General features: G+C 43.6%; 1 protein-coding gene across 1 annotated transcript in view; it reads left to right on the top strand.

Annotated features, from left to right (window-relative positions):
• LOC126471615 (relaxin receptor 1) overlaps positions 1-18,394 on the top strand; it is a 752,030-nt gene that overhangs the window by 621,496 nt on the left and 112,140 nt on the right. The window contains exon 15 of the mRNA XM_050099855.1: positions 13,447-13,614. Coding sequence (XP_049955812.1) covers positions 13,447-13,614 — 168 coding nt within the window. The remainder of the gene's footprint in view (positions 1-13,446; positions 13,615-18,394) is intronic.

The following is an 18,394-nucleotide window of genomic DNA, read 5'->3' as shown; positions in this document are numbered from 1 at the left end:
TCAGTGCGCCACATCCGGCTGCGTCCATTGGCGAGGACACAATAATGTAAATACGAAATTTACATACGTGCAATTCACACTTTCATATAAATGGCATACTTGCTGTTTTGTTCTCCAAATATAGATACGTGAAGCATCGGTTTACATTCCTAAACAAAATATTTAGCAACTCGAAGTTTTTTTCCTTGAGAAGCCAATTTTTTTATAAGTTCGTTAGGAAGTGTTCTCAGTGGCTAACACAAATTTTCCTGGTCTATCAATAAATTCTTTATGTTATCATCCACGTCCATTAAAACACACATCGGACGTAGCTTTCTGCCATACGTGAATTTTCGTCACAAGTTTTAAATGCGATGATTCCCTTAATTCAAACATTATAACGAGAGAGAGAATTATGACAACTGAGTGCACGTACTACACTACTGGCCATTAAAATTGCTACACCACGAAGATGACGTGCTACAGACGCGAAATTTAAACGACAGGAAGAAGATGCTGTGACATGCAAATGATTAGCTTTTCAGAGCATTCACACAAGGTTGGCGCCGGTGGTGACACCTACAACGTGCTGACATGACGAAAGTTTCCAACCGATTTATCATACACAAACAGCAGTTGACCGGCGTTGCCTGGTGAAACGTTGTTGTGATGCCTCGTGTAAGGAGGAGAAATGCGTACCATCACGTTTCCGACTTTGATAAAGGTCAGATTGTAGCCTATCGCGATTGTGGTTTATCGTATCGCGACATTGTTGCTCGCGTTGATTGAGATCCAATGACTGTTAGCAGAATATGGAGTCAGAGGGTTCAGAAGGGTAATACTGAACGCCGTGCTGGATCCCAACGGCCTCGTATCACTAGCAGTCGAGATGACAGGCATCTTATCCGCATGGCTGTAACGGATCGTGCAGCCACTTCTCGATCCCTGAGTCAACAGATGGGGACGTTTGCAAGACAACAACCATCTGCACGGACAGTTCGACGACGTTTGCAGCAGCATGGACTATCAGCTCGGAGACCATGGCTGCGGTTACCCTTGTCGCTGCATCACAGACAGGAGCGCCTGCGATGGTGTACTCAACGATGAACCTGGGTGCACGCATGGCAAAACGTCATTTTTTCGGATGAATCCAGGTTCTGTTTACAGCAATATGATGGTCGCATCCGTGTTTGGCGACATCGCGGTGAACGAACATTGGAAGCGTGTATTCGTCATCGCCATACTGGCGTATCACCCAACGTGATGGTATGGGGTGCCATTGGTTACACGTCTCGGTCACCTCTTGTTCGCACTGACGGCACTTTGAACAGTGGACGTTACATTTCAGATGTGTTATGATCCGTGGGTCTACCCTTCATTCGATCCCTGCGAAACCCTACATTTCATAAGGATAATGCACGACCGCATGTTGCAGGTCCTGTAAGGGCCTTTCTGGATACAGAAAATGTTCGACTGCTGGCGTGGCCAGAATATTCTCCAGATCTCTCACCAACTGAAAACGTCTGGTCAATGGTGGCCGAGCAACTGGCTCGTCACAATACGCCAGTCAAAAAAAATGGCTCTGAGCACTATGGGACTCAACTGCTGAGGTCATTAGTCCCCTAGAATTTAGAACTACTTAAACCTAACTAACCTAAGGACATCACAAACATCCATGCCCGAGGCAGGATTCGAACCTGCGACCGTAGCGATCTCGCGGTTCCAGACTGCAGCGCCTAGAACCGCACGGCCAATACGCCAGTCACTACTCTTGATGAACTGTGGTATCGTGTTGAAGCTGCATGGGCAGCTGTATCTGAAAATGTAATCACATGTCAGTTCTAGTATAATATATATGTCCAATGAATACCCGTTTTCGTCTGCATTTCTTCTTGGTGCAGCAATTTTAATGGCCAGTAGTGTACTTTCAAGTGCACCACAGATCACTGGAAAAGAGTGTACGTCATCTCGTTTATAAGATGGGTTAAGGAACAATTGCTCAGAACTATATATAAATATCCCTGACTCCATTTTGTAGCACGTTCCTACAGTATGTTCTGAGTTTGAAATTTATCACGTTCAGGAGCGAAATAAGTTGATTTCAAAAACTTCAGCTCGAACTCAGGAAAAGTGTGAAACATATTCTGCTCTTTCACAAACGCTGTCTTACCATGTAAATGGTAGATGCAGAGATTTCAGAGACATTCTGCGAGTATCGCAATGACAGGGGAGCGACCACGCGAAAATCTAATGGAGAAGTTCGGAGAACATAAACTGGAATCTGTGGAAGAACGCCGAAGTTATTCCACTCTGGGTAAATTCAGAAAAGCAATAATAGAAGAAGACCATACCGCAATTTTGTTGCCACCATCACACACTGTCCGATTAAAGATATCCGGACACAAATTATTGGACTTTAATATGGGGTTATTTCTCCATCTACTTTATTATAGCTTGAGTTTTGACGAAGGGACTGTCAATGAGGTGTCTGAATGTCTGTGGTGGAATGGTGGCCTATTGTTTTTTTCAACAACCGAAACCAGAGAGGGCACTGATGTTGGACTCTGCGGCCTGGAATGAGGTCAAAGTTCTAACTCATTCCAAATAAATGTGTTACGTTAAGTTCGTATCGAGATTGTGGGCAGGCCAAGCCATTTCAGGAATGTTATTGTGGACAAACTATTGCATCATAGACGCTGCTCTATGACAGAGTGCATTACTATGCCGATGTGAACAAACATGGTCTCCGAACTATGCCTCGACTGTACGCAGTAGACAATGCTGTATATAGTATTCTTTTCTCCATATTTAGCGTTTTCTTAAACGCGGCAAGGAGGCAACACCTTTTCCACGAATAACACCCTCTACTGTAACACCAACTTCTCTGTACTTCACTCTTGGCAATACACATGATGATAGGTAAAGTTCTAAACACATTCGACAAACCCAAACCATCCCATCGGATTACCACTGGGTATAGTGTGATTCATCACTCCACATCATTCGTTACCAGTCATCCATTGTCCAGTGATGTTGCTCTTTACACCACCTCAAAAATCGTATAGTACAGATTACTGAAATGTGTAGATTATGAGGAGAATTATATCCCATTCTTTTTAACTTCATATGTACAGTCATTCTGCCAGCTGGACTTCTGGTAGCACTATGGCACTCACTAGTTTCCTTGCGCTGATTTTATCGCACTCCCTGCGCAAAGCTCGGCGGTTCCTGTCCACCAGTACATCATGAGGTCTGCCTTTTCTTGTTTGGCTGTAGTTGTTCTTCCGCCTTTCCACTTCTCAATCACATCACCAACAGTCGACTTGTGCAGCTTTAAAAGAGTTGCAATGTTCCTGACGGATCTGCTATTCAGGTGACATCCAGAGGCTAGCCCACGGTCGAAGTCATTGAGCTCTGCTGACCGAACCATTGTGCTGTTTCTTCTTCTGTACTGACAACACAATACCATGACGGGTGGTCAATTCCGCTTTACGTGGGGGTGTTCGGATGCTGCTGATCAGATAGTGTATAACTCACGTTGAGGTCGTGGGGAAAAGATAAGAGAGACTAGGGCGCGTAGAGGTGAATACAGACAGTCAGTTTTCCCTTGCTTAGTGCGAGAATAGAACCACCGCATTTTAGTGGAGTACCCTCCGCCATGTACTGAACAGTGGTTAGCGGGGTATAGATTGTGTTAAAAAAAAGTGTTACACGTTCTTACAGGAGGTAGTATTGGTAAAAACTAGAAAAAAAGCTTATTGATTAGCTACTCCATGGAGTGCTGTGTGCACAACGACCATATATGTTAAATTAAAAGAAAGGTCAGCGTTGGCCGTAATATTGATATTTTATTGATAGCAGAATCGATTTTCTATCACGTAGTGATCATCTTCAGTACTGTACAAATTAAACTCAGACGCTGGTATCAAGTTATCACAATATTGTGATCGCTTCTCAGTTTTGGTTATTGATAACTTGATACCAGCGTCTGAGTTTAATTTGTACAGCACTGAAGACGATCACGACGTGATAGAAAATCGATTCTGCTATCAATAAAACATCAATATTACGGCCAACGCTGACCGTCCTTTTAATTTAAGAAAAAAAGCTTCTACAATGATAGTCTGGAAACCAATACCTGTTGTGATAGGGGTCAATCTCTTACCTCAATCCCACCTGTCTGTTACATAGATGTAGACGTTACAGGGAGTGCTGCATCCTGACACAACCTTAAGACCTCGCAGTCTCTCAAATCCTCCTGGCTCCATTCGGATTGCGTCACATGCACTGGTCACACTTCCTATAATGTCTGCTCATTTTCGTTGCGTTAGGCATACACCAGTGCCTTTAAATATCCCCATAGCCTGAAATCCAATCGATTCACATCCAGTGAACGGAGACGCCATGCTACTGGGCCTTCTCGAATAATCCATAGCCCAGGAAACGTTGTGGTGAAGTGCTGTCGCACGATCCGAAGAAATGGGGTGATGTCCCGTCGTGCATAAACAATAGTCGATGTCTTTCTGCATGTGGGGTCTTGACTACTCATCGCTAATAGAGTGCCTAAGGAATGCAGCGTTCCCGGAATGCTATACAAAAATTCAAACAAATAACAGTAGTAGTTTTATTTGTATTAAACAACTGACAATACTTAACTTTGGAGATACATCGGTGTCACAAATAACGTGCAAACAGTAATACAGGGCTATTACAAATGATTGAAGCGATTTCATAAATTCACTGTAGCTCCATTCATTGACATATGGTCACGACACACTACAGATACGTAGAAAAACTCATAAAGTTTTGTTCGGCTGAAGCCGCACTTCAGGTTTTTGCCGCTAGAGCGCTCGAGAGCGCAGTGAGACAAAATGGCGACAGGAGCCGAGAAAGCGTATGTCGTGCCTGAAATGCACTCACATCAGTCATAACAGTGCAACGACACTTCAGGACGAAGTTCAACAAAGATCCACCAACTGCTAACTCTATTCGGCGATGGTATGCGCAGTTTAAAGCTTCTGGATGCCTCTGTAAGGGGAAATCAACGGGTCGGCCTGCAGTGAGCGAAGAAACGGTTGAACGCGTGCGGGCAAGTTTCACGCGTAGCCCGCGGAAGTCGACGAATAAAGCAAGCAGGGAGCTAAACGTACAACAGCCGACGGTTTGGAAAATCTTACGGAAAAGGCTAAAGCAGAAGCCTTGCCGTTTACAATTGCTACAAGCCCTGACACCCGATGACAAAGTCAAACGCTTTGAATTTTCGGCGCGATTGCAACAGCTCATGGAAGAGGATGCGTTCAGTGCGAAACTTGTTTCCAGTGATGAAACAACATTTTTTCTTAACGGTGAAGTGAACAGACACAATGTGCGAATCTGGGCGGTAGAGAATCCTCACGCATTCCTGCAGCAAATTCGCAATTCACCAAAAGTTAACGTGTTTTGTGCAATCTCACAAAAGTTGAAGTTTACGGCCCCTTTTTCTTCTGCGAAAAAAACGTTACAGGACACGTGTATCTGGACATGCTGGAAAATTGGCTCATGCCACAACTGGAGACCGACAGCGCCGACTTCATCTTTCAACAGGATGGTGCTCCACCGCACTTCCATCATGATGTTCGGCATTTCTTAAATTTCTTTTGTATGTGTGTGCAAAGCATTGTGAAAATATCTCAAATAATAAAGTTATTGTAGAGCTGTGAAATCGCTTCAATCATTTGTAATAACCCTGTAGTTCTCGCTATAGGCAAAGTCCAGACAAGTAACTGTTAAGAATCACAATTCATTGTTCTGTGCACGCTCCGCAAATATGTTCCATTAATGTGAGTATACTGAGGCGATCTGAGCCCCGAGGCTGGCAGGAGCGGCGCATATATTCACTTCTTTCAGATGTCGCTCCTGGCGCGGCGCGGTCCAATTGCGCGCACCATTGGCCGACGTTTCCTCACTGCCTTCTCTGGTCTTCCGTTCGTCTTCGTCGTTCTGGCGCTTGTGGTTACGCCAGAACACTGCAAGGTTAACGTTCCCAAATGGCGCTAGTAATTCATCGCACAGGTGATACATAGCGCCAATTAACCAGTCTGTCACTGAGAGTTCCTGCCCAAATGTTGATACTGTTGATACTGTAGTGATCCTGGAGGTTTTGCACCTGCACAGACGAGCGATTTGTGGTAATTTACAATGCCACCTTTTGTGAATCCCGCCTGATCCACACATATGAGAAAAACGAATGTCCATAAATATGTATGTGTGTATGTTCCACATCTCCTCCTAAACCAGTCGATCGATTTCAACCAAACTTGGTACTCAAGTCACTTACTGTTTGGAAAGAATCGCTTTATGGTAAGAATCACCTACCTGTCAAACTGGTGAGAGTGGATGTGAAAAATCAGAGTAGCGCAAGACGCCCGAACACCCTTACTTTAGTCATCCAGTATATGAGAATGAGAGCACCTAGTGGCCTGCAACAAGCTTTATAGACAATTTGAAACCTTTAACAATTTTTTTACACTGACGACCCCCCAAAACGATAAAATAAAAAAGTTTATAACTTACCACTTTTCGCTTTTCATGCAGTAAAACTGCCGCATGAAGCACGGCTTTCGACTTATTACTTCTTTACTACTAAATGTAATCGGGACACATTTTTCAGAAAATGTTAACATTTACCACTGAATGCACCAGCAAACTTATATCATTGTACGACACTTAGTTCAGGAGATACGACACCGTAACACTCAGAAGCGCGGTTTATAATTTCTTTTCTATTAACTCTATTCGCAACAAATTTCGCACACGAAAATTGAACACGATGTCTGTAAGCGAGATATCAACCGACTGAACGCGAATACCAGACTCCCTCGCTGAGTTTTTTTTTTTTTTTTTTTTTTTTTTTCTTTATTGAATTTCAATTCCCCCCAAAGGGGGGCGGGCTGGCAGCAGCTTAGGACGCCGCTCTGCAGCCTGCAGATTTTCTGACAAAGAGCAGGAGAATAAATAATAATAAAAAACAGGCGATAAAATCGGGGACTTAGTGAGTAACAAGGTGAAAAGAAAATGGGGAAATTAAACAAGCAACAGAGGGATGATGAAGCGAATAAAAATACATACGGAGCAGACAGGGAAAACAATAGACAGTTAAAAAAAAAAAAAAAAACACGGCGACAGTCTGGATTCTGTTCGCAAAGTATATAAAATTCACACCCAGCGACAGCATGGTTTCTGTTCGCAACACAACACTGAATAGGCACTAGAACACAGCACGAAAAAGTCGGCAAAGGTGACACCACAGTCGAGAGCAGGTGGGGGGAAACTGGACAGGAGATGGGAAAACAAAAGGGGGGAAAGGAGAGTAAAAGCGAAGGGGGGGGGGGGGGGGGAACCGGGAAAGGAGCTGATGGAGGATGAGGACCCATAAGAGGGGTAGGGGGCAGACGCGACAGGGAGGGGGGTAGGTAGAGGAGGGGAATACAAAAGGACTGGGGGGGAGAAGGGAGGTAGGGAGAGCCGTAGTGGGGAGGAAACAGGACGGAAGGGGGGGGGGGAAGAGGGAGCCCAGGGAAAGGACAGAGGAAAGGAGGGGGAGGGAGGATCAGAGTTGATAGGAAGGATAAATGGAGGGAGAGAGGGCATCATCCGGGAGGGGCTCGCTGAGTAAGAGGCAGCCGCCTAAATACACGACAGGGTATGTCGCTATTGGCCGCTGGGACCACGTGCTCCTCCGTGGCGCCCTCACGTTAGACTCAGGACCAGGAGAGCGCGCAGCCACGGCTTATGGCGCGACTGCTGCAGGGACTTCTAGTGGTCATCGAGTTCCATGTCGTCTGGCGGGGATTCGAAATACGCGGCGCTCGGTACCAGAGTAACGACATAAATACACACAGAGGGCTAGCGCGCAACAAGCTACAGCTGTCTTCCACATGTGCACTGCTTCTGTCGTACAGTAACTTTTAAGGTAAAGGCGGTACAGATACATAACATGTATGCCTAACCGAAATTGTTCAAATTACATATGATATAGCATAGAACATTTAGTAAACTTACAATAGCTGCACACTTCATAGTTTTAATTCAGCATAATCCTCTGTTACTGTGTACAATTTTAATTGGTAATACATTACGCAACTGCCATTTTTGTTTGTTGTATGGGATGTTGAACGAACTATTTGTCTGTGGAATGGCACGTGTTACCAACTGAGTTAGAACTTCTCACCCACAGTGGAAGACTCTTAACGGGATTCGAACATCACATGGAATATAACAGCTCCTTCTGTACGAATGGGGCAAATCCTCAAGTGCTCACTGTGACTGGGTTGCTGTACGTCAGATAACTGACCATATTGTGACAGCAACGTCATAGCTTACGCAGGATCAATAACAGATCTATACGAATTGAAAGATGATGCAGTTTCCTGGCTGAATGGCTTAGACATTAATATATAATGATTATACTTGCTGCCCATGTTCCTTAACCCAATTGACTTTATTCGTGTAAATTTCGTGTTCAGTTCATTCTCCTTTTTATTACTTATCTTATTTTTCATTTCAGTGTTCTTTTTATAGTTGATTTTAATGTTCATTTAACTGCTCATCTTAATGTACAACTTACTGGTCCTCTCATTAGCTCCTCTCACAGTCTGTTTTTACCGGTCTTTTACACCTCTATTGCATCACACATCGTGCTGTCGTTTTACTGCATATTTTACATCAATTTTATAGCTAATGCACATAAAGCTTGATGTACTTGTTTTCTTACCTCCTCAGCTGGAGAAATTTAAATGTCAAATGTAACATGCATGTCCATGTGTTTATGCTAAACAATAAATAAATAAGTCATGTAATATATTATGACTATTCGGTTAGGCACACATTTTATATATCTGTACTGTCTGTTCCTTGAAAAGTACTGTATGACAGAAGCAGGATACATGTGGAATGTGGCTGTATATCTTGTTTCACACTAGCGTCTATGTGTGTGTGTGTAAGTCGTTACTTTTATGCATTTATTTCTGTAACTGTCCGCCTCTGGTAGCTGAGTGTTCAGCGTGACGGAATGTTATACCTAACGGCCCTGGTTCGATTCCTTGCTGGGTCGGAGATTTTCTCCGCTCAGAGACTGGGTGTTGTGTTGTCCTTATCATCATTTCATCCCCATCGATACGCAAGTGGCCGCATGGGCGTCAACTCGAAAGACTTGCACCAGGCGAACGGTCAATCCGACGGGAGGCGCTAGCCACACGGCATTTCCATTTCTGTAACTGTGAACACGAATGTAACAAGCTTAACAAGCGTAAGTTGCTATTAGATTAACATGCAGACTATCACATTTACTTCTTCATAGTATACGACACAGCTTGTATAATCGTGGAATGCAATGCATCCGTCCATAGAGTTAACGCAGATTGCTGATGTAACATGAAAAAGTGCACTGCCTATCACAGTTTATATGTTGAAAATGTAATTTATACACACTAACACAAAAAAACCAACGCACCACAAAGAAATTATCCGAATGGGACGTAAATCAGTAGATGTAATGCACATGTACAGGCAAAACAATTATTACAGTTTCGGAAAAATTGAATGATTTATTCAAGAGAATGAGCTGCACAAACTGAGCAAGTCAGTAACGCGTCGATCCTCTTCTGACCGCTATGCTAGCAGTTATTCGAAATGGTTCAAATGGCTCTGAGCACTATGGGACTTACCTTCTGGGGTCATAAGTCCTCTAGAACTTAGAACTACTTAAACCTAACTAACATAAGGACATCACACACATCCATAGTTATTCGACTTGGCATCTATTGAAAGGGTTGTTGTATCTCCCCCTGAGGGATATCGTGCCAAATTCTATCCATTTGGTGTGTGAGATCGTCAAAATTCCAAGATGATTGGCGTGCCCTGCTCATAATCCTCTAAACTTTCTCAGTTGGGGAGAGATTCGGCGATCTTGCTGGCCAAGGAAGGGTTTGGAAATAACGAACACAGGCAGTAGAAACTCTCGCCGTCTGCGGGCGGGCGTCATCTTACTGAATTTTGAGGTCAGGATGGCTTGCCATGAAAAGCAACAAAGCCAGGCGTAGAATATCGTCAACATACTGCTGTGCTGTAAGGGTAAAGCGGATGACAGTCAGGCAGCTTCATTCATGTGGCGATCTAGCTGAGTTTGATCGAGAGCAGATTGTGATGGCCCGGAGGCTCAGCACGGGCATTTCGTAAACCGCACCTGTCGAGTGTCCGACGAGTGATGTGGCGAGTGTCTTCCAGACGTGGCGAAACCAAGGTGAAACCACGTCCAGACGTTGTGGGGTTGGGTTGCCACCCCTTATTACAGATATCGGTAGGCAGTGAACTGTGGCGAAACTAATATCAGACTTCAATGCTGGGCAGAGTACAAGTGTATCTGAACACACAGTGCACCGAACACTCCTAACGATGGGCCTCCACAGCCGACGATCCATACACGTTGTAACACTTATATCGATTAGTGGCAGGTTTATATTAGGTGACTGTGTATCTAGATTAGATTAGATTAGTACTTGTTCCATAGATCATGAATACGACACTTCGTAATGATGTGGAACGTGTCAGGTAACACAACACCCAGTCCCTGAGCAGAGAAATCTCCGACCCAGCCGGGAATCGAACCCGGGCCCCTTGGCGTGACAGACGGCCGCGCTGACTACTCACCTATCGGGGTGGACAATCTACGATTATGGAGTGTGTGTTCTTTGTTAGTTAAGGTCATTGATTTGTGACAGTAAATTTAAAGTATTGTGAAGTATATAGGGAAAAAGCTAAATGATGTTTAAAATAATGAAATTTTATAATATGTGTATGTTTAGAAGAAAAACTTTGTATATTGGGTGCTGGTTCATGCTTAGGGCATTTGTGTTTGTAATATGCAAAGGCGTAGGGAAGTCCCTCCACAACGGAAGTGACTCGGCGCGATGTAAAAGGTGGTTTTGGTGGTCAAACTGAACGGATACTTGGTGGGAAAGATACGGAGTCAGTGGCTAGCCATTGCACGGTACACATCGACTGTGCCAAGGGAGGCAATTGGAAGCCGCTTTGCAAGGAATTTTGCCTCGGATGTGGATTTGGCTGTTGCATGGTACTCTCGGCAATAAAGAATGGCTCTAACACATTAAAAACCCGTCGCCAAGGAGAAACTGTATAGAGCATTCAAACGTCAAGAACCGTGAGTACAATTAGCCACCACGTCGCTTGCCACCACTACTTTGCCACTGCTCCACCAACTCCATGCATACAAATATGTATCAGAGTATGGACCAGTTGATTTGCGTGAGTGATTTTAACAATAATCCAAGTGCTATAAACCTATGTTTAGAACCCTAACTTTTATCCTGATCATGAACCAATGTAGGATCCCCTCCTAAGTGTTTAGAAAACCGAGTATCCAGTTGCAAATGTGGTTTATTTATGTTTGTTAAATGTGTAAGGATTAGCAAGAGTTGAAGTTAGTTAGAATGTTGCTAAAGTGATCTCAGTTTATTGCAAAGTATCGGTTTGCAAAAATTCAGAGCCAGACTGTGTAAATGCTACTAAAACACCTGCTTAACAGGTGATGAAAAAAGGCAAATAAGCTATACTCATTTGAAACTTAATTTAGCTTGATTACTATCATGAACGAATTTTTGAAGTTAATTGAGCATCAGTGTTGAATAATTTGCCTTGGAAAGAGTAAAACCATGCACTCTTCCAAGTGAAGTAAAGAATTAAATTTAGTTGAAGAGAATTCTGCTATTGAAATAATCATAGAGTTTGACTAGTGATACAATATCAGTTTATGGGTCAAAACCACATTCTTCTCATATTAGAAAGCTAATTGGAATATTACTACTACTAAGGAAATCTGATACATTTCTATAAATGGGAGTATAAACAGTGTAATTGTGGTATTATTTATTTTAATTGCAGTATTTATATGTCAGTTAAGTCGGAAGCCCCTCCTGGCCAATTTTAGTTATGCACTTCTTGCAGGAACATTTCAGTAATGATCCAAGTAACAATATAGAGTGTAGCTCTTATTAGTGTGAGTTTGGTACGATTTTGCTTTCTATGATTAATGGTTTGTGCATTATTGGTAACTACTGCTATCCACATCTTAAACTACCCTGTGTTCGTTTGTATCCAGTGTGCTATCCAAAGGAAATCTTAATGAAAGTCACTTCAACAACTAGTATTCAATTTTCTAAAACATATAGTTTCAAATTAATGTGCCTAATTGGGCTGGTGACCGTCCGATTTTACATTCGTATACGAAATTTACTTTTTTTATTAAACCCCAAAGTTTAAAGCCTGTATAGTTTTTATATTAATTGCAATATATTCAAAATTACTGTCCGATGTCTTTATCCGTTAGACATACACGCCCGGTCAAAATTATAAATCCTCTCAGAGGGTAACATTAGCTTGTGTCAGAGCAGGTTAGTGTTATACGTGGCTTTTCCCGGGACAGAACTTGAGGTTAGGCTGTTAGGGAAGAGTGACGTATAAGGACAGGCTATTGTTATAATGTGCCAATGTTAACACCACGACATCGGCAACTCCGAATGAAATGGGCACGTGACCGTCGCCACTGGATGTTGGAGCAGAGGCAGAGCGTTGCATGGTCTGGCGAATCCCAATACCTTCCTCATCATGTCGATGAGAGGACCCGAATCCGTTATCTTCCAGGGGAACAGTTCCTTGGCACCTTACTGCAGGGCGGAGACAAGCTGGCGGGGGCTCTGTCATGCTCTAGGGAAAATTCACCGTGGCATCCATGGGTCCAGTAGAGCTCGTGCAACGCTCCATGACGACCAAGGAGTATCGTACATCGGTTGCAAACCACGTACACCCCTTCATGACAATCATTTTTCACGACGGCACCAAGATAATGCGCCATGTCATAGGGCCAGGAGTGGGACGGTGTGGTTCGAGGAACAGAGTGGCGACTTCCAATTTATGTGCTGGTTCCCCAACTCACCAGATCTCAACCCGATCGAACACATCTGGGCCCTCTCCCTGGAATTTAAGGTAATTAGGTGACTTACGCGTTCAGTGTGCAGATGTGGTGCCATCCGCCTCCAGCGACCTACCAAGGCCTCATTGCTTCCACGCCACGACGCGTCGCTGCTGTTATCGCCAAAAGTGCTCATACCGGCTATTAGACAGGTTGTCAGAATATTCTGGCTGATGAATGTATGTAAGCGATCGAGAGCTATACGATCGCTTAGTATCAGTTCGTACACTATTTACAGTTACCCATGTGACCTGTGTGCTCATTTAATGGCGTGACTAATAATTTGTCTGTTAGTGCATAGTGAATGGGTAGTAAATGTACAAAACTGTAGTTTCTGTCTTTCTTGTCATAAAGGTGTGAACTTTTCGAACGTTTTTCATACAAGCTATATAAATAGGGATTTGATATACTTGGTGAGAGCAAGAGGAGGGGCCGTGTTGTAGGCGTGTCTTCGGCGGAGCACCTGCTGTCGCGGCCGGAGCTGCGCGCCTCTCTGTGGGCGACGGCGGGCTGCACGGCGGTGGGCAACGCGCTGGTGCTGCTGGGCCGCGGACACGCCGCCAGCGCCGCCGACAACCGCGTCGTCAGCCTCGTCGTCCGCAACCTCGCAGGTCAGTCACAGCTGAATGTTCTACACTAACCGACCAACAGGATCCGGACATCTATTGGTGGACATCACTATCAGGGACGTCCACTCTTCACCTTTATGAGGGCCTCGTATCTGCTGGAGCCAAATTCACTGAGGTCTCTGAATGTTTGTACTGTTGTCGGGTGTCCAGTAGGTGTACTTGGTTTCATAACACGATACTTGGACAGTGTATCTTGACGTCATAAGCACCACATCAGGAACACTACATTTCATTCAACAAGTGCGCGAACGTCGCTTTCGTGACTAGGACCTTACTGTAAGCGATACTTCGACAGTGTATCTTGCCGTCATAAACACCACATCAAGAACACTGTACATTTCATTCAACAGGTGCTGGAACTTCGCTTCCGTGACTAGGACCATACAGTAAGCTTTGATGTGGTATCCCACTTCTACCTCTACATCTACATCTACGTGATTACTCTGCTATTCACAATGAAGCGCCTGGCAGAGAGTTCAATGAACCACCTTCATGCTGTCTCTCTGCCGTTCCACTCTCGAAAGGTACGCGGGAAAAACGAGCACTTAAATTTTTCTATGGGAGCCCTGATTTCTCTTATTTTATCGTGATGATCATTTCTCCCTATGTAGGTGGGTGCCAACAGAATGTTTTCGCAATCGGAGGAGAAAACTGGTGATTGAAATTTCATTAGAAGATCCCGTCGCAACGAAAAACACCTTTGTTTAAGTGATTGCCACTCCAATTCACGTATCATGTCTGTGACACTATCTCCCCCATCTCGTAATAATACAAAACGAGCTCCCCTTCTTTGTACTTTTTCGATGTCATCCTTCAGTCCCACGTGATGCGGATCCCACACCGCACAGCAATACTCCGGAATAGGGCGGACAAGCGTGGTGTAAGCAGTCTCTTCATCAGAGTGCCGCTTTCTGATTCCGTTATGTTGAGAAAGTCAACCCGATAATGAATAATCTCTAAGCCTACATGCTTTTTTCAGATATATTGATGACACATTTGTGGTGTGGTGTGGCCACATGGGAGTGAAAGACTTCAGGAATTCCTCCATCGTCTGAACTCTTTGCATGTTAGTGCCAGGTGTGGCCGAGCGGTTCTAGGCGCTTCAGTCCGGAACCGCGCGACCGCTACGGTCACAGGTTCGAATCCTGCCTCGGGCATGGATGTGTGTGATGTCCTTAGGTTAGTTAGGTTTAAGTAGTTCTAAGTTCTAGGGGACTGATGACCTCAGATGTTAAGTTCCATAGTGCTCAGAGCCATTTGAACCATTTGTTAGTGCCAAATTTACTATGAAAGTGGAAGAGAATGGCGAACTCCCTTTTTTGGAAGTCTTAGTAAATCGCGACATCAACGGCAGTTTAGAACACACAGTGTACAGGATAGCCACGTACAATGATTTGTACCGGGTGATCAAAAAGTCAGTATAAATTTGAAAACTGAATAAACCACGGAATAATGTAGATAAAGAGGTACAAATTGACACACTTGCTTGGAATGACAAGGGGGTTTATTAGAACCAAAAAAGTACAAACCTTCAAAATATGGCCGGCCGCTGGTGGCCGAGCGGTTCTAGGCGCTTCAGTCTGGAACCGCGCCACCGCTACGGTCGCAGGTTCGAATCCTGCCTCGGACATGGATGTGTGTGATGTCCTTAGGTTAGTTAGGTTTAAGTAGTTCTAAGTTCTAGGGGACTGATGACCTGAGATGTTAAGTCCCATAGTGCTCAGATCCATTTGAACCATTTTTTTCAAAAAATGTCCGACAGATGGCGCTTCATCTGATTAGATAGCAATAATTAGCATAACAAAGTAAGACAAAGCAAAGATCATGTTCTTTACAGGAAATGCTCAATATGTCCACCATCATTCCTCAACAATAACTGTAGTCGAGGAATAATGTTGTGAACAGCATTGTAAAGCATGTCCGGAGTTACGGTGAGGCATTGGCGTCGGATGTTGACGCGTCTGTAAGACCAACATTCTATTCAATTTGACTGCCGGGAGACTCTGCAGCCTTAAGCTATCGTCTAGATGCTAATCGTGCATGCACTGGAGGGCACACTGTACACTTCTGAAAGGTAAACGTAAACTTTGATCCTAAACGTTATTTGAAAAGGTAACTCAACGTTTTACTTGAATGTTTGCATAAGATAGGTCCTTGTAAAAGCGGATGGTTCTTTTGAAAATAAAAATTTCGTAGTCCTATGTATAAGTTAAAATTTAACCCAATTTTCTATCTGCATACACGAGAAGGTATAGTCTTGTGAAATCGCATGAATGTCTTTGGAAACATCCTGTTTTACAATGGTAATGTTAGATGTAAAATAATGTAGGACATTGAGTTCAATAAGTTCTGTGAAGATACTCTTCAACTGAGTAGAAAGATTTAATTCAATCTTAAACCGCATCACCTTACGTATCCTTGGATACATGTACACCATATTCGTGTAACTGTCCCCTTTCAGCACTAGTGATAAGCCTTGATATCTTTCTAGATGTTATTTTCTGTCCTAGAATTACTATGCATGTTTTCTCTATTTTCCGAGAAAGTGAAATACAGCAGTGACAAAAGACATTATTATTTTCTTCAGTAGTTGCCAAAATACCAGTACACTTTCTAGGGTATTGTAGAACTAAAACCAGTTACAATGATTATAGGATGCATCTCTACTTTGAAAATACTTGTAGGCTGAGTTTCCGCAAAAAATGATTCCATAACTCATTAGTGAATGGCAATATTCGGAAACTAGTTCCTTCTTGTGCTTTTCAAGCGTACCTGGCGGATCTGTTGCAAATAAATTTCTGGGGTTTGCCGCCTGGTAAGATTTCTTCAAAACAAGTTTTGGGGATCTTCAGTTGGTTATGAAAGTTGCTGCTGTAAAGCGCAGCTAACAATACTCAAGCGGCGGCATCCGAATTTATTGGGACCACGAGAAGAATCACACATTCACGGAAGAGCTCTTATACTTCGTCGCGGAGCGTTGCAGAGATTTACTTCAGTTTTTAGCCACAGCAACGCGAAGGATCACAGACATTGGCTACGACGCGCGCGCAGAAGCCCTTTGTTGAGCTCTATTTTCGTCCACCAGTAAGAGCTTTCCCGTGCATCTGTGATACCTGCTAGTGGCTCTGATAAATCTGGACGCCGCCTCAGGAATGTCATGAAACGCGTCTTGCAGAAATAACTACTGGAACCACCTGAAAATGTTGAACATACACGGGAAAGCTCTTACTGTTGGACGAAAATACAGCTCAACAGTGCTCCCTGCCGGGAGCCGAACAGAGGGCTTCCGTGCGCGCGTCGTGGGCAATGACTGTGATGCCGCGCGTTGCTGTGGCTAAGAACTGTGAGACTTATACTATGTTATCTTGCGGCAAACCCGAGAAGTATTTGCATGATTTTCGTCATTTTTAAATCACCTATAGCAGTAATCATGCGTACTGCCAATGAAGCTATATTAAGGCGCCTTATTAATTATAGACTGCGGATTTTCCAATTAATCTTCTTGTGTTTAAGTATTCGAGCAGGCTATTTTTATAGCTAGTGGACAGAAGTACTGAAACGTATGCCTCATCACAACTAAATCGTAGCTCATTTTCTTTGAAACATCGGTTAACATTTTCGGATATTTCCTGTTAACTATCCATTCCTTCCTATTGGAAATGACACACAACACTTTCTTCTAACTCCTACCTTTTCCGGTTCCGGTTACTACAATTTGAACACCTCCATTTCCATTTTAGTATCTGGGGTTTTATCACATTCTTACCTCATAAATAAATATAAATTCGGTCTTCCTGTAGTACTGCAGAAACCAGAAATTTCATCTACGTGATTTTCTCGAGCTTGAACCGAAGAGGAAATAAAAAAAATTCCTTTCACCCGATTGCACTACTCTATCTACGCAACAGGCCTTTAACAATGTTGAGTGGAATACATTCACTGAAATAGACTAAATGTATTCACAGTTGCGAATATGGACAACCACTAGCTATACTAAACGATAGCGAAAATTAATGTCGAGGCGGGACGCAAACCCGGATTTCCCACTTATTGCGAGAGGTCCCCTTTCAATTAGGCTACCCGAGCAAACTCACGGCCAGACCCAAGCTTCCAAATGTTGTCAGTTTCTGAATAACACAAGCACTGCAGTATCGTATTTATTCGCTGACACTGGGAAAGCTACTTTCAAGTAAACTGTTTCTCCTGTACAGCAATATGCATAATGGATGTACGAGTACAGGATTTAGATACATAGCAGATGACATATGGAAGTTTGGGTCTGGCCGTGAATCGGTCTCGGATAGTCAAAAGGTAAGGCGACCTCTCGCGATACTCGGGAAATCTTGGTTCGAGTCTTGGTCCGGCACAAATTTTCACCGTTGCCATTTCACTGTAGAGTTAATGGTTGTCTATATTCGTAACTACGAATACATTTAATGTATTTCATAACGGCTGCAGTCGCCGGAACTTTGCATCGTATTTCTGGATAACACAAGCACTGCAATATCGTACACTCACTGAAGGTCTTCTTTATCGCCTTTTCCCATATCTCTACCTGATCGCAATGTTATATCGGCTTTGGCAGTGCTAGTGGTAATTGGCGGCCGGATGCTCTGCCTGATGGCACCACTTCCCCTGCGACGGAATCTGTGTACGTAATCTGTTTGTGTCTAGGTGAACTCTTATGTTCAAGTGTGACTACGTTTTGTAAATGTTGACGTAGCGTGTATCTGTAACGTTGGTACTAGTTCTGTATTTACGA

This window comes from Schistocerca serialis, chromosome 3 (assembly GCF_023864345.2).
Source record: "Schistocerca serialis cubense isolate TAMUIC-IGC-003099 chromosome 3, iqSchSeri2.2, whole genome shotgun sequence".
NCBI classification, from domain to species: domain Eukaryota; kingdom Metazoa; phylum Arthropoda; class Insecta; order Orthoptera; family Acrididae; genus Schistocerca; species Schistocerca serialis.
Note: the sequence above shows the minus strand (reverse complement) of the source record. Positions and strands in the feature narration are given on the sequence as shown.